This window comes from Xenopus laevis, chromosome 2S (assembly GCF_017654675.1).
Source record: "Xenopus laevis strain J_2021 chromosome 2S, Xenopus_laevis_v10.1, whole genome shotgun sequence".
Classification (NCBI taxonomy): Eukaryota; Metazoa; Chordata; class Amphibia; order Anura; family Pipidae; genus Xenopus; species Xenopus laevis.
The window spans coordinates 121,084,606-121,105,759 of record NC_054374.1 but is presented as its reverse complement, the minus strand read 5'-3'; the positions used below and the strand labels follow the sequence as shown (position 1 = coordinate 121,105,759).

The 21,154-nt window shown below is 37.3% G+C and overlaps 1 protein-coding gene across 1 annotated transcript in view; it reads left to right on the top strand.

Annotated features, from left to right (window-relative positions):
* The window catches only part of tdrd3.S (tudor domain containing 3 S homeolog), a 94,644-nt gene that overhangs the window by 43,547 nt on the left and 29,943 nt on the right, over positions 1 to 21,154 (top strand). The window contains exons 4-5 of the mRNA XM_018249917.2: positions 10,738 to 10,898; positions 18,338 to 18,479. Of these exons, the coding sequence (XP_018105406.1) occupies positions 10,738 to 10,898; positions 18,338 to 18,479 (303 nt within the window). The remainder of the gene's footprint in view (positions 1 to 10,737; positions 10,899 to 18,337; positions 18,480 to 21,154) is intronic.

Here is a 21,154-nt window from a genome sequence, read left to right as displayed (position 1 = left end):
TAAAATACAAGTGTTAGTGAGTGCATTTTTATACACATGGCCCTACCCAAACAGGGCGCTTAATCATGACGTCATACATGTGCGACAAATCTCATTAGAATAATTGGTTCAGTGAACATAAAAGATTAAAATGTGACATGTAGTTAGCATTCTCACCACAAGATGCCACCACCGAGTGGAATATGTGTGCATTCATAAAACAATCCATATAGCTGAGATTCCTTCCATGTATACCCTGCAAAAACATACAAAGTATATATTGTGATGTTGACTGTTGCGATAGATACACAATAAAGGCATAATATCTTAAACACTGTGTCATTTTTTTACTGACTACAAAAACGATACATTCAAAACTTTGTTGCCTATTTATTAAAGTATCCTATGTTCGCTCATCGTGAAAGCAAGGATGTTAGAAGTTTCAATTCAGAAAGCAGCTCAACACCAGTTGGCCATTTAACCCTTTTGGTGCCACACAGTCAAGTTCGTAGGTCCAGTAGGCTTCCCTCTGGAGTAAAGCCTTATCAAAATCACCTCCCCTTGCTCTTTCTGGAACATGCTCTATCGGCATGCAACGGAACGCTGCAGGGCTATGCTTAGCCTCTGCCCAGTGCTTCGCCACTAGTTGTTGCGATATATCTTGTTTCGATATATCTTGTTTCTTGCCCTTACTTTTGTCATCCCTGTCAGGATCCAATGCTGCCCTTATACTGGCTCGATGCATCCCAATCCTCTCTTTTAGTTGACGTATCGTCTTCCCACAATACAGGAGACCACACGGGCACTTAATGATATAAATTACCATTGTGGTGGTACACGTCATGCGATGTTTAATAGCGTATTTTTTACCAGTATGGGGGTGGGTGAAACTAGAACCCAAAATCAGACTGCTGCACATTATGCAACCGGTACATTTGAACACACCTGGTCGTGGTGTTAAGAAATGCTGCCGCTGGTACTCGGTGTATTTGGATACCGGATCCGCAGAGCTCAAATTCTCTTTTAGACTCCGGCCTCTTTTGTAGCTGAATTTAGGTCTCGTGGGGAGCTTTTTGGTAAGTCCCCCATCACTTTGTACCAGGGGCCAATGCTTCAGTACACACTTACGTCTATAGTCAGCTGCTACATCATACTGACTAACATAATATATATCATCAGTGTGTTTTTTATTATTGGACTTCTCATCCGTTTTCTCAAGAAGCATTTCCTCCCTGTCGAGTTCTAGGGCCCATTGCATTGTATCATAAACCAATTTGTCAGGGTATCCTCTTGCTAGGAATTTTTTTGACATCTCCATCAGATCTTCTTTTCTTTTTTGCCAATCACTATCGATACGAACTACCCTTAGCATCTGGGACTTTGGTAAGGAGTCCAAGAGGTGCCTCGGGTGGTTACTGTGGTAATGCAACACAGTATTTCTATCTGTGGGCTTCACAAAGATACATGACTTTAACCTGTTCTCATCTTTGTATATTTTAACATCGAGAAATTCGATATTGTCTCTATGGTATTTAAGGGTAAATCTGACTGGACTATTCTCATTATTAAGTCTTGCGACAAAATTTTCCAAGCTCTCAGCCGTACCTAACCATAGAAAAAAGACATCATCGATGTAGCTCCGGTAAAAGGCGCCAAACTGTCTGAATATCGGGTCACTCAATATCATTTCTTGTTCATACACAAACATATAAGCATTTGCATACATTGGAGCCACTTTTGAACCCATCGCTGTCCCAGTACGTTGTAAATAAAACTGTTTTTCAAACTTGAAGTAATTTTTGAACAAAATAAACCTCAATAGGGACAGCGTGAATTCAATTGGTGGGCCTGTATACAACTGATTGTCAGTAATCAATCGCCTCACAGCCTCTATACCTGCTTCGTGTGGGATGCAGGTATAGAGACTCTGAACATCCATAGTAACCAAGATCATGTCAGATACCGGTAAATCTATACTCCGCAAAAGTTTAAGAAAATCGTTAGTGTCTCTGAGATAACTCCCAATTTCTTGTACACATGGCTGTAGCAGTGTGTCTACAAATTCGGCAATGCCCTCATTCAGGGACCCATTTGACGAGATTATAGGTCTCCCTGGTGGCTTAGACAAACTTTTATGTATTTTTGGCAGAGTGTACATTACCGGTCTGACAGGGTGTTTAGGCAAAAAATAGTTGAACATTTCCTTGGTCACCCACCCATTGGTTAATGCCGTGCTCAAAATGTCATTCAGCTCATTATGAAATTTGTCCGTGGGATCAAAAGTCAATTTGCCATAGTTGGTCTCATCCTCCAATTGTGTAAGTATCTCTTGTCTGTAATAGCTGTAATCAAGGACGACGACCGCCCCTCCCTTATCAGCTTTCTTGATAATTATTGAATTATTGTTCTTAAGAGACCGTATGGCTTCTCTTTCAACTGCTGACAAATTGCCACGCCATTTACTTTTTTTCTTATACCAGGTGGCCATATCGGTATCAAGCATCCGATTAAAGGTCTTTATCGAGGGGTTAATGCTAATGGGGTCATAGCTGCTCTTTAACTTGAATCTATCGTGGACAAAGTCAATATCGTTGCCAGCCCCCCCAGAAGTAGCTTCCAATGTGCCAATAGAGCCTTCAGTGGATGCACAAGTTAAAATAAAAAAACTTTTTTCACGAAACATTGGAGTGCGGGTCCTTATCGAATGATTATATATATATATATATATATATATATATATATATATATATATATATATATAAGCAAAAAGAAGACCAGCAACACCGAGATCTCTTGTGATATAGTCAATTTATGTTGTGAAATCACATGCAAGCCGACGTGACGTTTCGGTCCACACAGGGACCTTTATCAAGGCAACCATGTTTAACCCCAAATGCATTTAAATACCCATAAAACCAAGGTCAAAGAACAGGAAGTGACATCAGCGTCATAAAAAAGCCTCATAAGAGGTATGTGTGAAGTGTCAAAATTTCAATAAAAGTGACCAGGAATCCCACTGTATAAAACGTGTGTTAAAAGTTTAAAAAATTGTTAAAAACAATTTATATGTGCAAAAAATTTGTTACAAAAAATGCTACTTTATCCCAAATCATATCTGCTGTGCAGTATGTAGCTTATATAATAAAAAAGAGTAGTGCAACCAATTTGTGTGTTTTATTTGTTGCAAAAAATGCTACTCTGTGTCAAAATTTATCTACTGTGCAGAATGTGACAATAATGTTGCGAAGAAGTTGTACTATTACGTTTTAAACTTTCATATACTGTGCAGTGTGTAGTATAAAAAATCGTAAAAACAGGCAAGATGCCATAAAGGCAAATCTAATACAATAAACAAACCGTAATCCTCAGGCCCTAAATTAAACTCATATTAATGCCTAAAGTGCATCTAATGCACCATAAATAGAAAATACAGGAGACGACTACTAATCAGCCTTTCAGGATATACTGATGCGAACACCTAAATCACAGCTGGGCATCATTATGGGCCATATACCATATATTACAGATTAATATAAACCAAAGAAAGAGTTAATATATTGACATCTTTCTCCATGCTGTACAGGACACCGTCTACATTGATTTTTGTTTTATTGAAATTTTGACACTTCACACATACCTCTTATGAGGCTTTTTTATGACGCTGATGTCACTTCCTGTTCTTTGACCTTGGTTTTATGGGTATTTAAATGCATTTGGGGTTAAACATGGTTGCCTTGATAAAGGTCCCTGTGTGGACCGAAACGTCACGTCGGCTTGCATGTGATTTCACAACATAAATTGACTATATCACAAGAGATCTCGGTGTTGCTGGTCTTCTTTTTGCTTATAATATATATTACCGTGCACCCGAGGAAAGCTACAAAGGCGGAGTGCTGCCCTCACCAAGCAATTATATATATATATATATATATATATATATATATATATATATATATATATATATATATATATATATATATATATATATATATATATATATATATATATATATATACATATATAAAATGTCAGCTAATTTCAGCTTCTCAATAGCAGCAATGATCCAGGACTTTAAACTTGCCACAGGGGGTCACCATATTGGAAATTGTCCGCGACACTCACACGCTCCGTGGTCACCTATATTCTGCTGTGCAGGTTTTGGGAGATGTATTTTTAAATGTCACTGATCATCACATCCTTCTGATTTCATGACCGTACCTTTACAGTTAGACATGCATACGGTACCCATTGAACTACTGTGTTTATTTCAAATGTAAGTCCCTACTGCTCCATTCAACTGGTCAGGTAGGTCTCTATCAAACAGCAGGTTGGTTCCATTAGTGATGTTTCTGTTAGTTATTTTGACACATCTAGAATAATCCGTTCTAGCATGGAACGTACCATATTCACTCTTTTTATAGTTCCAGTTTGCATACCATTTTCTATGATAAAATATAATGGCAGATGTGTTTGTCTTTATTGTTTTTAATGTCTCTTTTCTGCTTAGTGAAAGCAGATGCCCCAAGACAAGACGGTCTATAAATCCACTGCAAATAGAACTTGGTATAATGCTCTGCAGACTGACGTGTTTACCTATTGCAGTTAGTGTGCTTTATGGTGAGCATATGTGGTCTGAACACATACAAGCGTGTGGCACTATTATGGGTTTTAGATATTTTTGGGCACCATCAGAATTATTAGAATTATTATAGTTTTGTACTCCCCATTAACAGAGTACAGGCAGACTAGCCCGTTGCATATCGTGGCAATTCTAAGCTATAAAGCAATTTCCTTGTAACAATGTTTCTTCCTTTTTCTGTAAATACATTTTCTATTAGCATATTTTACCTTGTCCCTGAAAACAAAAAAACAATTCTAAGCCATTTCCTTGTATGCTCCAATCTGTTAATCTTGTTTGTCAGCCTTTGCACCTTAGTGCAGTTAGTGGAGAATTACCAATTGTGCCACTATGTCAATTGGGCATATTGCTTTAACTATATTAGTGTATGGAGGTGGGCATCTGGGCATTAAGACAGAACTCCCACAAGGTAAGTGGTCAGAAGGAGGACTGTAGCGCAGGGGAAGTAATCAGAACGGACTGCTGATTATCCTAATAGCTACACTTTTTTCAAGTCATTTTCTGGAGGCCTTGAAGTGACTTTCAGCATCTAATAGTGTTCTGCACCAGTACCCATAATGTGTTCTCACGCTTCTTTTTCTTTCTAAGTGCACATTTAATGGTATGGAGAAGTGCTGCTGCAGACAAGCCACATCTTTCTCCATGCTGTACAGGACACCGTCTACATTGATTTTTGATTGTCATTTTTAAAATCCAGTTCATCTCTGCTTCATATAAATGTATATGTTTTGCTTAAATGTATAAATCAGTGACTTACGCACCCCCCACAGTAAACTAACAGCAACAGAGTTAATAAAATAAAACTGTAATATAGATGAATAGGCCCGAACAGCAATGAAATACTCATCTAGTTTATTTCTCAGCATATTTCTTTAATACTTAGACAATTATTGTTTATTTCTCTGCTCTCCACAAATTGTTTTGCTGTGGTGTTATAACTTGAATAAGCTTTTGTTATTGCTATGGTATTTATCAGACAATGAGAATATCTTTAATGCTACTGAAACTATAACATTAAAAAATTGACTAGTATTTCGGTACTCATTATAGAGATCCAATAGCAACTCCGAAAAATATGAAGAATGGTCTCTTTATAGGCATTTATACCAATATAAACTGACTTAACATAAATAGCAGCGTAAGTGGCACATGCCCATGGACAGAATAGCTCAACATTGACTGGACCTACTAAATTTAAATAATGGACTCTGAATTAGCGGAAAGCACAGTGTTAAGGATGCACAATGCTAGTAAGATAGAGGAGACTGGATTAAACACTTTGTTTAGCTGAATTCAAGTGCAAAGCAAGCCCCTAACTAGTTTCTTTGGGCTCAGCTGTGCGCTGTGAATTTGCCACTCAAGGGGTTATAATTATCAAAGAGTGAAGTTCCACCACTAGAGTGAAATTCCGCCACTTTCCATTAATTTCTATGGGATTTTTAAAGGCGTATTTATTAAAGGGTGAACTTTCACTTTCACCCATTGTTAAATACGCCTTTCAAAATCCCATAGAAATGAATTGTGAGCTACGGAATTTCACACTGGTGGTGGAACTTCACTCTTTGATAAATTTACCCCAATGTTTTTCTGCTTGAGGTTGAGTTGCTCCTGTGTTTTTGAACATGAGGACACTGATTCAAGAGAGACTCCATTTCCAAATATAGGTTCTAAATTGTACAACGTAATAGGGCAGTTGTCATTAGTAATGAGTCAGGACTTTGCCTTTCATTTTCTAGCTTGAAATGATACTGTTTTCCTTATGGAAACAGTAGTATTTCAGCAGTGACATAAAGTTTGTTTGATTAACAGAAAATATGCAATATGTATCATAACAAAATTAGACAGGTGCATAAATTTGGGCACCCCAACAGCGATATTACATCAATACCTAGTTGAGCCTCCTTTTGCAAATGTAACAGCCTCTAGACGTCTCCTATAGCCTTTGATCAGTGTCTGGATTCTGGATGGTGGTATTTTTGACCATTGACCAAATCTCTCCAGTTCAGTTAAATTTGATGGCTGCCGAGCATGGACAGAAGATAAAGAAGCAGGGCTGACCGGCACTCAAACGGATCCACAAGACCAGAGATGCTCAGTTAAAAGATAAATTTATTGGTAGAAAAAATGCCGAGCATGGACAGCCTGCTTCAAATCATCCCATAGATTTTCGATGAAATTTCAAGTCGGGGGACTGTGACGGCCATTCCAGAATATTGTACTTCTCCCTCCGCATAAATGCCTTTGTAGATTTCGAAGTGTAGCAACTTTCACAAGATCTGAAAATAGAGGAGAGTCAAACAGAAGCACAGCTTGCAATTGCCCCCCTTAAATACCCTTTCTCATGATTGGACACACCTGCCTATGAAGTTCAAGTATTAACAAACTAATCCAACCAAATTGGTGTTGCCAGTAATTAGGGATGCACCGAATCCACTATTTGGGAATTGGCCGAATCCCCAAATCCTTGGTGAAAGATTCGTCCGAATACCGAATCCGAACCCTAATTTACATATGCAAATTAGGGGCAGGAAAGGAAAAAGTGGAAAAATTCTTCTTTTGTGACAAAAAATCACATGATTTCCCTACCGATCCCTAATTTACATATGCAAACTAGGATTTGGTTTGGCCAGGCACAAGGATTCGGCCGAATCCTGCTGAAAAAGGCCGAATCACAAACTGAATCCTGGATTCGGTGCATCCCTACCAGTAATCAGTATTGAGCAGTTACATGCATTCAAATTAGCAAAATTACAAGGGTACCCAAATTTTTGCACAGTCAGTTCTTCACATTTGATTTAATTTCATACTACTGAATACTGCTTCACTAAACACCTTTGTTCAGAAAACATCCCAGTACTCAGATGTTCCTGGGAAATGAAAGACATATCACTGTTATCTTTTTTTTGTTGAAAGTGGAGTAAATTATTATGCAGGCTGAGAGGGGTTCCCAAACTTTTTCATATGACTGTATGTGCCTGACATTTTTCACTAGACAGTTAATTATCAGGTTACTGTGCATTCTTACATTTCACCACATGATGGTAACATTGCTCTAGAATAACGTTTAAAAATAATTGCCTTAAATGGTAGCAGGAGCAAAGCAGTCCTTTTGCAATAATAAAATACGCATTGCAGAATTTGTGTACTTTAGATTAATTGGTGTTAATCTTAATGTCAGAACTCTCTCAGTACCTGCTACCATTAAATAGTAGTGGGTAGAAGAGCTGCACTTTGCACAAATCATAGGTATTTTTCCCAATTTCAAGATTAGTGGCAATCACAAAAGGGTTTTGTTGCCTTTGTTGCTTTGGTTCTTACAGAACTAAACAAAATTCATTGTACACTTGTAACTTTTTAAAAGTCTGTATTAAAATGTTAGCCATTTAATCTAGAGGGTCTTATCGTGGCCTTTCAGCTCCTCTAAAACTTCATGTCATATTACATCTATTTCAGGCACATTATGCAGTAACAATATATTATCCATATATTCTTCAAAATAATGTGCCACCTGTTGTAAAATATAAAGATAGTAGTCACTTTGGCCTTCTGTGACCTATATAAAAGCACTTGGCCTTTATATTGTCATGGAACTCTTCTCTGTCTTCTGCTCCCGGTCACCATTTTCAGCCGTTTCATGCATTCAACATTAAAACCTGAAGAGGATATGAAGTGACCAGGAGCTCCGCTGCGCTGCTCTGCATTTAAGGGTCAGATATAAGGGGTTATTTTTTTACTAATGCACAACACAGGGAGGGAGAAGGGAAGTGGGCAATGACTGGAAGTTTAGGGGGGCTTTTGGTACAGGGGGATTTAGTTCTCCTTTAATGTGTAAATTGTTTTCTAGTAAACTTAAAGTAGAAGGAAAGCCATTTTACACTTGGGGGTACCAAAAGTTATGAACCCCTTGGTGATTATATTTACTTACCTGAAACCCTGGGCCGGGGAAACTGCACTGACCCGGGGTTCTTCCAGCGAGCACCACAGAGCATTCCTCTTCTTGCTTCTTGCTCTTCTTGCAACTGCGCATGTACAGTAGAGTGAAAATCTGAACTTTAACGAAAAAGCCGGCTATTTCATTCTACTGCGCATGTATCTGCCCTGGGAAATCTGAAAACAGAGGAAGCAGGAAGACGATTGCTCCGTGGTGCTCACTGGAAGAACCCGGGCATCGGTGCAGTTTTGTGCTGATAGGAGCAAAGTAAATATGATCACTCGGTAGTATTATCTATGAGCCTATTGTTAATTATGTGAAGACTGTGGGGTATATTTATCAAAGAGTGAAGTTAATAGTGAAGTTCTGCCTCTAGAGTAAAATTCCGCCACTTTCCATTCATTTCTATGGGATTTAACTTTCACTTTCACCCATTGATAAATATGCCTTTCAAAATCCCATAGAAATGAATTGTGAGCTGCGGAATTTCACTCTAGTGGCGGAACTTCACTCTTTGATAAATTAAAGAGAAATAATTTATCATTTTAAAGGAGAACTAAACCCTAAAAATGAATATGGCTGAAAATGCCATATTTTATATACTGAACTCATTGCACCAGCTTAAAGTTTCAGCTTCTCAATAGCAGCAATGATTCTGGACTCCAAACTTTTCACAGGGGGTCACCATCTTGGAAAGTGTCTGTAACACTCACATGCTTTAGTAGGCTCTGAGCAGCTGTTTTGAGAAGTTAAGCTTAGGGCTGTTGTACGTTAGCAAGCAGAAAATGAGGTTAGACTGTAAAATTAGCTGATGCTACAGGGCTGATTATTAAATTCTCATGCTAGTTGCACTGGTTTCTGTGCTGCCATGTAGTAATTATCTGTATTAATTACTTAGCCTTCTATTGTGACATTTCTATACTATGTGTACTGTATATTGTGAGTGGGTCCCTAAGCTCAGTAAGTGACAGCAGCACAGAGCATGTGCAATGAATCAGCAGAAAAGAAGACAGGGAGCTACTGGGGCATCTTTGGAGACACAGATCTTTACTACTAAAGGGCTGTGGTTGTCTTATGCTGGTATAAAAACCCAAAATATAATGCACAACATTTGTAGCCTACTTCATTAGTTACGCTTTAGTTCTCCTTGAAGCAACTTCCCATAATTAATTCATTCATTTTGTTGTTATTGTAGCTAGTAAATAGTAGTGGTTTCTAGAAAGTTGTAAGTTAGCCAAGCCAGTATGCTATTTCCAAAATGACATGAAGTTCTTTTCTTCTTTGTGGGTTAAATTGTGGACCAGCAAATCGCTCTCACTTAGCAGAGCACATTGTTATTTGGGCCTTTGGGTGCATGATGAGAATAAATGAAAGATGAGGGGAACAATGGCTCAGTGCCCTGCATTTGGGGGCGGGGGTGGGACTACAGAAAGCAATAAACTGCAGAGGTTCAAGATTACTCCCTTCATAGGTGTACTGTATATTGCAGAAAAACAAGTAGTAAGTACAAGTATGGGACCTGTTATCCAGAATGCTAGGGACCTGGGGATTTCTGAATAACAGATCTTTCTGTAATTTGGAACTTTTTACCTTAAGTCTACTAGAAAATCATTATAAACATTAAATTTGCCTCCAAAAAGGATGAATTATATCTTAGTTTGGATCAAATACATTGTACTGCTTTATTATTCCAGAGAAAAAAGAAAATCATTTTTAAAAAATTGGATTATGTGATAAAATTAAGTCTATGGGAGACAGCCATTCCATAATTTGGAGCTATCTGGATAACAGGTTTCCGGATCACATACCTGTACTGTAAAATGTTACAAGGTTATCTTTACGAAAGTTTTAAAATGTAAAAATGTAAACTGTTATAACTTAAAAAGGAGTGATAATACTTGAGTGGTTGTGTGATATTTTTGTGTTGCTCCTATTTCCTGTTAAAAAATCTACATTATTCATACAGCAGAGACTGAGCAGTAAATTAATGCTACCCACTGTAGAGCATAGCAGTAAATGCTGACAATTTAAAAGATATTCGTCATGATCTGCTGTAATGATTTATATTTGCTTTGAACTTTAAAAGGAATGTGCAGTTTCAGCTTTTGCTTCCTGGGATACAACACTGGTTTAAGCAAGATCTGATATGAGATATTTTACTCAAGCCATAGTATGTTATCTTTTTTAGGTTAATGGACCATGTGTTCTTCAAATTCAGAAAATCCGCAATATTTCTGCACCAAAAGATAATGAAGAGTCTCAGGCTGCTCCCAGGATGCTGCGCTTACAGCTGACTGATGGCCAAACTAATTGTACAGCAGTAGAACTTAATCACTTGTCAAAAATAAGGTAAGATATTGTCTGCAGAGAGCAAAACAAATGGAGCCAAATAATCTGAATATGGAATACTTTCTGTTACCCTGAATCTTTAGCTGCAACAGCTCAATTTATCACTGGTACTGAAAAAGCAAAAATAGTTATTTATTTTTTCAGTTTTTGAGTTATCCTTAATTGTTGAGCACAACATGTGATGTACTGATTAAAGTAGACCTCTCACCCAGACACAAAAAGCTGTATAATAAAAGTCATTTTAAAATTAAACATGAAATCCAATTCCTATTTTTTATTAAAGCATTCATAGCTGTTGTAAACTCATTTAAAAATCTCAGCTATCAATCAAATATTGCCTGGCCCTCCTCTATGCCTTAGGCATAGAGGCGGGGCAGACAATTACTTTCACTTTTCATTCAGCACTTCTTAGATGACACTGCTCTCCCCACATTTCCCCTGTACTCTTCATCATTTAATTGTGTAGCCAGGACATGGGGATGGACATCAGATCCCCCATTCTGGTGCACAAACAAGATTCTGAGATGATGCAAGGCTTGCTTTAATAATAGTGTCCACAAAATGGCTCCTGCCTGCTTGCTATAATTATGAGTTCACAGACTGAAGGAAACAAGATTCAAATAATTTATATAGTGTAATTAAAGTTCATTTTGCTTGACTACTGTGTTAAAATAGGATTTTGAATATTTCTTTGGGGTGACGGATCCCCTTTAAATACAGATTTTGCAACATTCTTTTTTTCTTCTTCCAATTGAGCCTTAAGCACAAGTCCTTCCCCTTACCATACAATTTAATATTTGTTTGGACTGCTGAAATTATCCTTCCCATGTGATCCAGAAGGTGCATCACTCTATGGAGTTGTTTCGCTGCCACTTTGTTTCTATACAACCAACTGTGTCTGATTTCACTGTTTGAAGTGAATTTCACTTTTAAAATTGGAGGCCTTTTCATTGCATGAAGAGTGAAATTGCCTGATAATGTTATTTGTATCAAAATGACAACTGGTGCAGTTGAGTTTTCAGTCACAAGGTGGTGCCAGAGGCACAGAGCCGGAGTGTGGCCTTATTTGGAAGAGTCTGGTTGGTGATTAGGTCGTTTGTTCCATTTATGTACCTTGCAGGAAAGCAATTTTGACCAAACTCCCTATGATTCTATGAGATTACAATCAGACTTTCTTGACAGAAAATTGTTACAGTATTGGAAAAAAAACCACTAAAAAATCCTAACATGTTTCTGCCCCTTAGGTAGAAAGAACATGAATAGCTAGCAGTCATATATACCTTAGACACATTCATATCCAGCAATCAAGCAAAACAAAGCAAACCTAAAACATGGCAGCTGATCTTGGGTAAAAAAAATTCAGCACAAAAGTAAAAAAAAAAGTAATTGATTCCAGAATACTTGAGCTAATTAAAGCACTCTCTTGTGTTTTCTGGCATCATACTAAACCTTACTCTCAGGGTTTCATACAAATAAATAACTATGAAATACACAATCATACATAATCAAGGAAGCACTGACACATAGTACAGGTATGGGACCTCTTATCCAGAATACTTAAGGTATCTTCCATAATATTGATGATCATACTTTGTCTACGAAGGATTCTTACAGACGAGCGTTTTTACCTGCGCTCCCCTGCGTTCCGTTTTTCTGCGTTCAGCCGCAGGGGACCGCAGGAATAGACGCATTACATTTTTTCCAATGGCGCTGTACTCACACAGACGTGTGTAGGCGCCGAACGCAGGTTGTCGCAACATGCTGCATTTTTCCTGCGTTCGGCGCCTACACGCGCCTGTGTGAGTACAGCCCCATTGGAAAAAATGTAATGCGTCTATTCCTGCGCTCCCCTGCGGCTGAACGCAGGGGAGCACAGGTAAAAACGCTCGTCTGTAAGAGCCCTAAAAATAATTTAAAGGAACAGTAACATTAAAAAAATGAAAGTGTTTTCAAGTAATAAAAATATAATGCAGTGTTGCCCTGCACTGGTAAAACTGCGGTGTCTGCTTTAGAAACACTACTATTGTTTATAGAATTAAGCTGCTGTGTAGCAATGGGGGCAGTCATTCAAAGAAGAAAAGGCTCGGGTTACACAGCAGATAGCAGATAACTCCATTATGTTCTACAGAGTTTATCTGTTATCCACTATTAAACCTGTACCATATAGCCTTTTTTTCCATTTCTGCCATTGCTCCACAGCAGCTTGTTTATATGTTTTATATGTATCTGAAGCAAATAGATCAGTTTTACCAGTGCAGGGCAACACTACATGGTATTTTCATTACTTTAAAACTTTCATTTTTTGGTGTTACTGTTCCTTTAGACATTAAAGAATTATTTTGCCTCCAATAAGAGTTAATTTTATCTTTGTTGGGATCAAGTACAAGCACTGTTTTACTATTGCAGAGAATACAGAAATCTGTATAAAATATTTGAATTATTTGTTTGAAATGTAGTCTATGGGAGATGACCTTCCTGTAATTCAGAGCTTTTTGGATAACTGGTTTCTATATAATGAATAGACAGAAAAGTCAGTTTCAGCAAAGGGCACATACTAAGGGTAAAAAGGCAAAGCTAACAGCAGCAGTAGAGGTAGGATAATAGTTAAAACTGGTATTCACATAGCCAATATCAGTGTTTGCTTTAAATAAACACCTCCTTTAATCAAAATATAAATACATTATTTAAAGGGGAGGTTCAGCTTACTTTAACTTTTAATATGTTATAGAATGGCTAATGGCTAGTTTTTTTTAATTATTTGCCTTCTTATTCTGACTCTTTTCAGCTTTCAAGTGGGGGGTCTCTGAACCCATCTAAAAAAACAAATGTTCTTTAAGGCTACTTTGTATTACTCATGTTTCTATTCAGGTTTCTCTCCTATTCATATTCCAATATGTTATTCAGATCAATGCATGGTTGCTAGGGGAATTTGGACCCTAGCCACCAGATGTTTGAAATTGCAAACCTGAGAGCTTCTGAATAAAAAGCTAAATAACTCAAAAACCACTAATAATAGAAAATGAAAACCAATTGCAAAATTTCTCAGAATATCACAGTACATCATTCTAAAAGTTAACTCAAAGGTGAACAGCCCCTTTAACTTTTTATAATTGGTGCCATATTACAGTCAGTTCCATGCATGCTAGAGATTAACTGAATCCCAATAAGTGTAAGGGTAATAACACACTAGGCATTTTGAGTGCCAGCTCAAAACAACTGTGGTCATACCTATCACTGTTCCTAACATTCCATATATGATGCATAATTAAGATTTTGCCAGTTCAAAAATCTGTGCAGTATTAAATATTTCCAGTGATTGTAAAGTTTTTAATGTAATTGCTATTATTATACGAAGATCAGTTTCTATCCCTCGCTATTCTTGCCCTGCTGGTTGAAGCAATGTAGTAGAAGGCAGCTGATTAACACACCTTTAAGAAGCATACGAGGCCTGTAGGAGAGCTGGCTTTGCTGCTTTCTTTCATTATTAAAAACTATGTTTGTGAGTGCAGAGAATAGTAATGAACAGGCAGATACTGCTTTTAACAGTAAATTAATTTACAAGTAACTTCATCGTAATAAAATTATAAACAACTTCATCATAATAAAATCACAGATTATTCTTTAACTGTGCACAATTCTATTTTTGGTTTTACAATGCTTTAACAATATATGTTCTTTCTTACTAGAAAGGCAATTAGCAAATTTTTACGTATTGTTGTCAGTGAATTTTCGATTTTACTTAATACTGTATTCCAAACATGTCTTTGGGAAGATACTGTGCAAGCAGCAATCTTTAAGGACAACTAATGGGTAACTGTTGAAAAGCTTTTAAAGTGCAATGAGCTTTCATTTAAAGTGTTGATATGGGCATGTAGTGCATCTAAATGTGTAAAGTAATTGCTAAACAACGTTCATACCAAAGGTGTTGATTAATGAATGGCTAGTCTGCTTTCTAACGGCTGAAATCCTTACTGTGACACTGAGGCAAGGTTTTAACTCAAGATAAGGCTCACTATTTCTCAACCATTAAGATTCCACTTGCACATTTAATTTCTTTCTGCTAAAACATATTATCAACTAAAAAGCGAACTGATTCTTTTACTTTTTGCTCTTTTACTGGTTTATTATGTATAAAACGTGTACTCTTCTAAATAACGTTATTAATTTCTAAATTCTTCTAAAATGCATCACAGTTCAAAAGGGCAATCTTCTGTCATTTTTCAGCTCCTCTTCTGACAATCGCTGACACAGATCTTGCATGAGCATAAGCAGTAGTAGCTGATTCAGGACATGGAAGAATGAATGCAGTGGGCAGGGTGCTTGGAATAGGGGCAGTCAAGTGAGCAGTGGAAGGGTTGAAGAGCTTAGTTCTCCTTTAAACCTTGTGCTCAGAGGGAGCTGTAGATGTGTGAGGAAAGTCCTACACAATGCTGGTAGACTGTTACAAAACCTCCCTCTACATTGTAATGGGATATTGGTTGTTCAAGTGAAGTCAATTCTTAAACACAGCGATTCAAAATCAAATATAATAGACCTTTGTGGTGTTAAAGCTGAACCCAATCCTAATCACTCTGAACAATTGGTGAAAATAAAACACAGAGCTGGAAACGGTAATCGCTCTAAAATTCGAAATTCCTGTAGCCAGGGATGTCTTTTCTGTATAGGTATTTGAGGGCATGTGTCTAGGTTGACATCCTTAAAGGGCCCTTAGGTGCCTGTAAAGAACAAGAAAATCCACAAATATTCTGTTTTAAATCTCCCCTACCTATCACCAGACAGACAATCATTACTAAATCCATTGGTGGAGCTGGATCACGACTCAGTCACGTAGGAGATGGGGCATTCGGCAGACTGAGCTCAAGGCAGTGCTGATGTCAATCCACCACTGCATGTTGCGACTTTTCAGCCAAACCAGATCTAAAACTATAGAATCACTTTAAAGCTCTGCACAACGGAACACAACAATTTTACAGTTTCTTCAATTCAGTTCTTCCAACAATAATGGATTTTGTGCATCCCTAAAATAAATTATTCTGCAGAAAAAAAGCATTAAGCAGTAACTGAAAGGACATAACCAGTGGTCTGAACCCAGTGTTTCAGTTTATCTGATAATACACAATGTCTGCATGTACCGGTAATATTTTTCCTATAAATTAGTGTATTTTAAATAAAAATATTAAAAAAAAAACAAAAACTTTTTTTGCATGTCTTTAATGGATGTGGTTTGTTCTTTGGCATTAAGCAGTAATCCACAGACCCACAAAGTAAGCAAACTTGTACATTTGAAAACCACAGGATTTAATGGACGCTGGCACAGATAAAATAAAGAAAGTTATACAGCACTACTTTCATCTGTGTTTAAAGCTAAACAGGAAATCTAAAATCTAGGAGAAACATATTGATCATTTCCTTTATACAAGTAACCATTCATCTTTCCTAATATAACTTGAATGAGTCCTACATTTCAGTAATGAGAAAGCTTGTTCCACATCTCTGTACAATTAGAACAAACCTAATATAAAAAGGCCAAGCAATGTATTGACTAGTTTGAAAGGACTGTCCTTATTAATTCTTCATGATTTTATATCGGCTTCTCAACTCTGCTGTGCTTGATTTTTCTTTTTTTTTTCTAGTAAAGAAAAGTTTTAATCCCTTGTCTTCCACAGGAAAACTTATTATACATTATGAAATGAATTTGGGTTATCAAGAAGGCTGATAAGAGATATACATTAGGATCCTACCTAGGATTTTGGAAATATATGAAGCAATGCGCTAATTAAATGCTATAATCTGTTAATGAATCCTATTTAGGTTTTTTACGGACAACCAAATTAATTTGTCTTGTCCTGAATTCTGTGCTACTTAACTGTTATGATCCTGTGTGCATGAATGTAGCAATGCCAAATTATACCTTTTTTTAGGAAGGTTTATTGCATAATTCATTAGTTTCCCTCAATTAGGCCACAAAGTATGATGGCATTTTATATCTTTTTTAGGTTCAGATATCATTGGGTAGCATTTTACTACATATGCTGAGGTTGAAATGTGTGAGGTATACACTATCCGTTTGGTAGATTTTTTCAATTTGGAGGCACTAGGATGGGTGGAAGCGAATAAAGAAGCCACATGGGTGGGTAATGTAATTCCTGTGGTGGGAGTGCTTACCGAAGCCAAAATTAGAACTTTTTTGTTTTATATGAGGCTAGACTGTTGGCCCTGTAACCATTGTAATCTGTGTGGAGGGGAGAGGGAGAAAGGAGCAAACTGAGCATGCTCAAGCCCTAGCCTTGGAGGTTTATGCTGAACACAGGAAGTCTGATGCAGAAGCCTTTTTACTGAGGACTCAGAACAGCATTACTGTGAGGGTTTACTGGTGTATTAAAATAGACATTGCTGGTAAAGCTTACTTAATTTTAGTCTTGTAAAGTAAGATTTCTAGAGAAAGATTGACCTTTAAGATTGCACCACCCCATTCAGTATTCAATAATTCCCTTGAACAAGTTAAACTAAAACATAACTTTTATTAATGTAGTATTAAAAAAATACTTCCAGAATGTTAGTGAAAATTAAAATTACAATTAGGACACGGGTTAATATGGGCCGAAGTAATAAGTGTCGAAGTACAGCCTGGAAATTAAAGGGTTAACCTAAACGATATTGGCAAACTGCCTGAAATATACCCTCACCCGGACCAACCTCAGCCCTGTCAAACACTCGGAGCAGCCTGTGCAGACCAGCAAGATCCACCACCCCCAGGAGCCTGCATTCGGGTCGGCACTAATTTAATGTGCCTAAATCAAAGGCGTTCTGCAATATCTCCCACAGTGCCGATTATGCCGTGCTTACTACCCCGTACCAGTCCCCACCATTAGCGAGTTAACCCTGCATAGAATCGGAAAGGAACCCTGCCTAATTGAGCTAAAAGAAATCCAGCGCCTTAATTTTAATACTTTTTTTAATACTATATCAATAAAAGTTATGTTTTATTTTAACTTGTTCAAGGGAATTATTGAATACTGAATGGGGTGGTGCAATCTTAAAGGTCAATCTTTCTCTAGAAATCTTACTTTACATTAATCTATTTGACCTTGCACACCATTTGATGTTGCTCTATGGCGGAAGGTGCTCCCAATCCAATTTATTTGTAGCGTTTCATTTTAGCCTTTCCTTTCTCCTTTAAGAAAAGTCATCCTTGGGTACAGTATATTATGGGAGAATCTCCCTGCACATTATTTTGGTTCCTTCATTTTCAATAAAATAAGCAAGAGGAAAGTAAACAATTGCAGCATATGTTGGTGCTTGTTTCAATGCCATATAAACAAGCAGCTCCTGTTTTTCTGACAGTCCCATGCTTGTGAAGGGAAAATAAATTATTTTCTTGGCAACTTTAGAAAAGCCAACATTTACTTGTATTCTGCATCTTTCTCTCTCCCTCTTAGTCTGAACACTCCACCTGGCACAAAAATAAAGCTATTAGGAACTATTGAAGTGAAAAATGGATTCTTGCTTTTGGATGACACCAACACTGTCGTTCTTGGAGGTGAAGTGGAACATCTCATAGAGAAGTGGGAGCTGCAGAGGGTGAGGTTAACACAAATCATTTTGAATTCTTGTTTTTGGCTTTGTTATTAAATTGACTCTTCCAGGCAGAGAATGAGCAATATTTTGAAGGTATGCATCCATTATTCTCCTATAACAGTGTTTGCCTATTTACTTCAAGCAAGCAGAACTAACACAAGATATTTATTGATGGTAAAATATTGTTTCAGAGAAGTAAACCACTGGAAACTACTTCAGCATATCTGTAGTGTCATCTGCACTATTTGCTGGGAGAGACATTTTCATCCCCCAGTGAATGCATTATTGTCCTTAAAGGGGTGGTTCACTAAGTTAATTTTTAGTATATTATAGAATGGCTAATACTAAAGCAACTTTGTAATCGACCCTCTCTCTTTGTTTTTATAGTTTTGAATTATTTGCCTTCTTCTTCTGACTCTTTCCAGCTTTCAACCAGGGGTCACCGACTCCATCTAAAAATGATAGATAATATATCATGGCCATATGCTGTCTATGAGTGAGCACAATGCCAAGGTCCAATGACACTAAGCAAATAATCAAACAGATATGCACAGTCACTCACTTCAAGCATTTATTTGTAAACAATTACCACAGAAATAAATTACATAATTGTAAAAAATAAACTCACATCATATCACATGGCAGTGTCTTCACCCTGTCTGCATACCTCATGTCAGCCACTCCCTCCTGACGCATTTCGCACCATTGGGTGCTTCATCAGAGGAGGTTATTCACAAATAATTGCTTGAAGTGAGTTACCCCATCTAAAAACAAATGCCCCAAAAGGCTACAAATGTAGTTATTGCTACTTTTTTTTTTTTTTTTTACTGATCTTTGCATTCAGGTCCTCTCCTATTCATATTTCAGTCTCTTATTAAAATCAGTGCATGGCTGCTAGGGTAATTTAGCCTCCCCCCAAAAAAACTGGGTATGTGGAGGACATGAATTGAGTTTCTGTTGCGGTATCTGACCACTGAAAGCCGAAAGGATAAAATTTCATTAGCTTTGCTATAGCACAAGCATTTGGATTATTAATTGGAAAGTTAAATGACAGATTCTCTCTTATATTTATTTCCTAACCGTTCCACTTCTTGCTTCTCTCCCCGCTGACTGGTGGCCTGTGGTGATGCCTTTTTAATATGCAGTCATCATTGCACAATCAGGATGCTGTGGATGTATTCTGCACTGCTAGCTGCCTATTCCTTTGCACAAGGCTTAACTCTTGTCTGCAGCCCTGGGTAGCAAACCAACTAATCTATCCTGCCTGCCTGATACCATGTTTCCATAACACATTACTTTTGCCTTTTCTCACATTGCGTCTATTTTTCTGCTACAAATGAATTGTTTTGATAATGGTTTTCCTATACTTATGTTATTTCTGCCGGCAGACAGAGAGGATTTTAGTAGATGTATGTACTGTACAGTATCTCTTGATTTATAAAGAGGATATGCAGTGCTGATGTTTTAGTGATATTAATAGAAAAATATTGTAGGGAGAGGGTGAAATAGAAACAAAAACAAAAAAGTTAACTTTATGTAGTCTTGTTTCTGAAAAACTGACCTGCCCCAAGTCCATGAAGGAGCACAAGCTTTTGTAATTGTCTTTTGAAAATATTACGGTGCAAATGTCACGATAGAAACATAATCCCAGCTGTTGTGAATGCTTATTTGTTTTTTTTCTTATTGTTTTTGAGATAAAAATGGGTTTTCAACCCAATGTTTGTTTCCTACGTCAGAAAATCCCCACTGTGTGTTTGTCAGTAGTGCATTGCAGACTCATGCCGGATTCAGACAGTTAGGGCAATGAAATCATTAAATATATTTACCACCAAAAATAAACAAAAATAAAGACTATTTCTGACACACTGCATTTATATTTTCCTTATTGTCTGTGAAGGTGTAATTGACCCATTTTCAGGCTTTCTGGAGTATGACCGTTTAAAGTGCTCATTAAGATGAAGCTATTACTTGTATGGTTTTTGCAAGATAAATCATTCGATTACCAGTGCACAAATCACCCCCCCCCCTGCATAACAGATCCCTGTATAATCTAATTTTCCTCTTTAATGGCAAAGTGTTCCCAGAGTGCATTAAGCCCAGCCTGTTTTTTTTTTTTTGTTTTTTTTGTTTTTTTTAAACCATTGTCGTAACATTTACAGCTATGAAGGATTCCATGAGTTAAATATGTATAGGATCTTGCATGTCATATTATCATATACAGATGTGTGCAGAAAGCCATTTAGGCTTATTCCATGTAAGCATACATTGCTTGGTCTTATGGACGTATTCTTTATGCTTCTTACTTTTGCAGTATCCTCACTCTCGTTTCATTTGTTGGAATCCATACTTCATTTTGGACACATTAAGTTAATTCTCAGTCGTTATACAGTGTATTTGAATTACATTTCGCTTTTTGTAAATAAAAAAAAAGTAGGCCAGGGGCTTCCTACAGAGCGAATTAGCCACAATTCTCCACCCACATTTTGTAGACAGGCCATTGACAGACCAGCCTGTGTGCAGCTGCACTGAGTGAATAACTGAGTGAAAATTCATGCTTTTGTATTTTAGTGCCAATATCTCTTCCATGTAGCTCCCCACAGGTCTACTCTGTGCCTTTCAATGCCACTACAGGAAGGAGCACACTCTTCCGCCAGGGTACAAAACATAGGCAGAGGAAA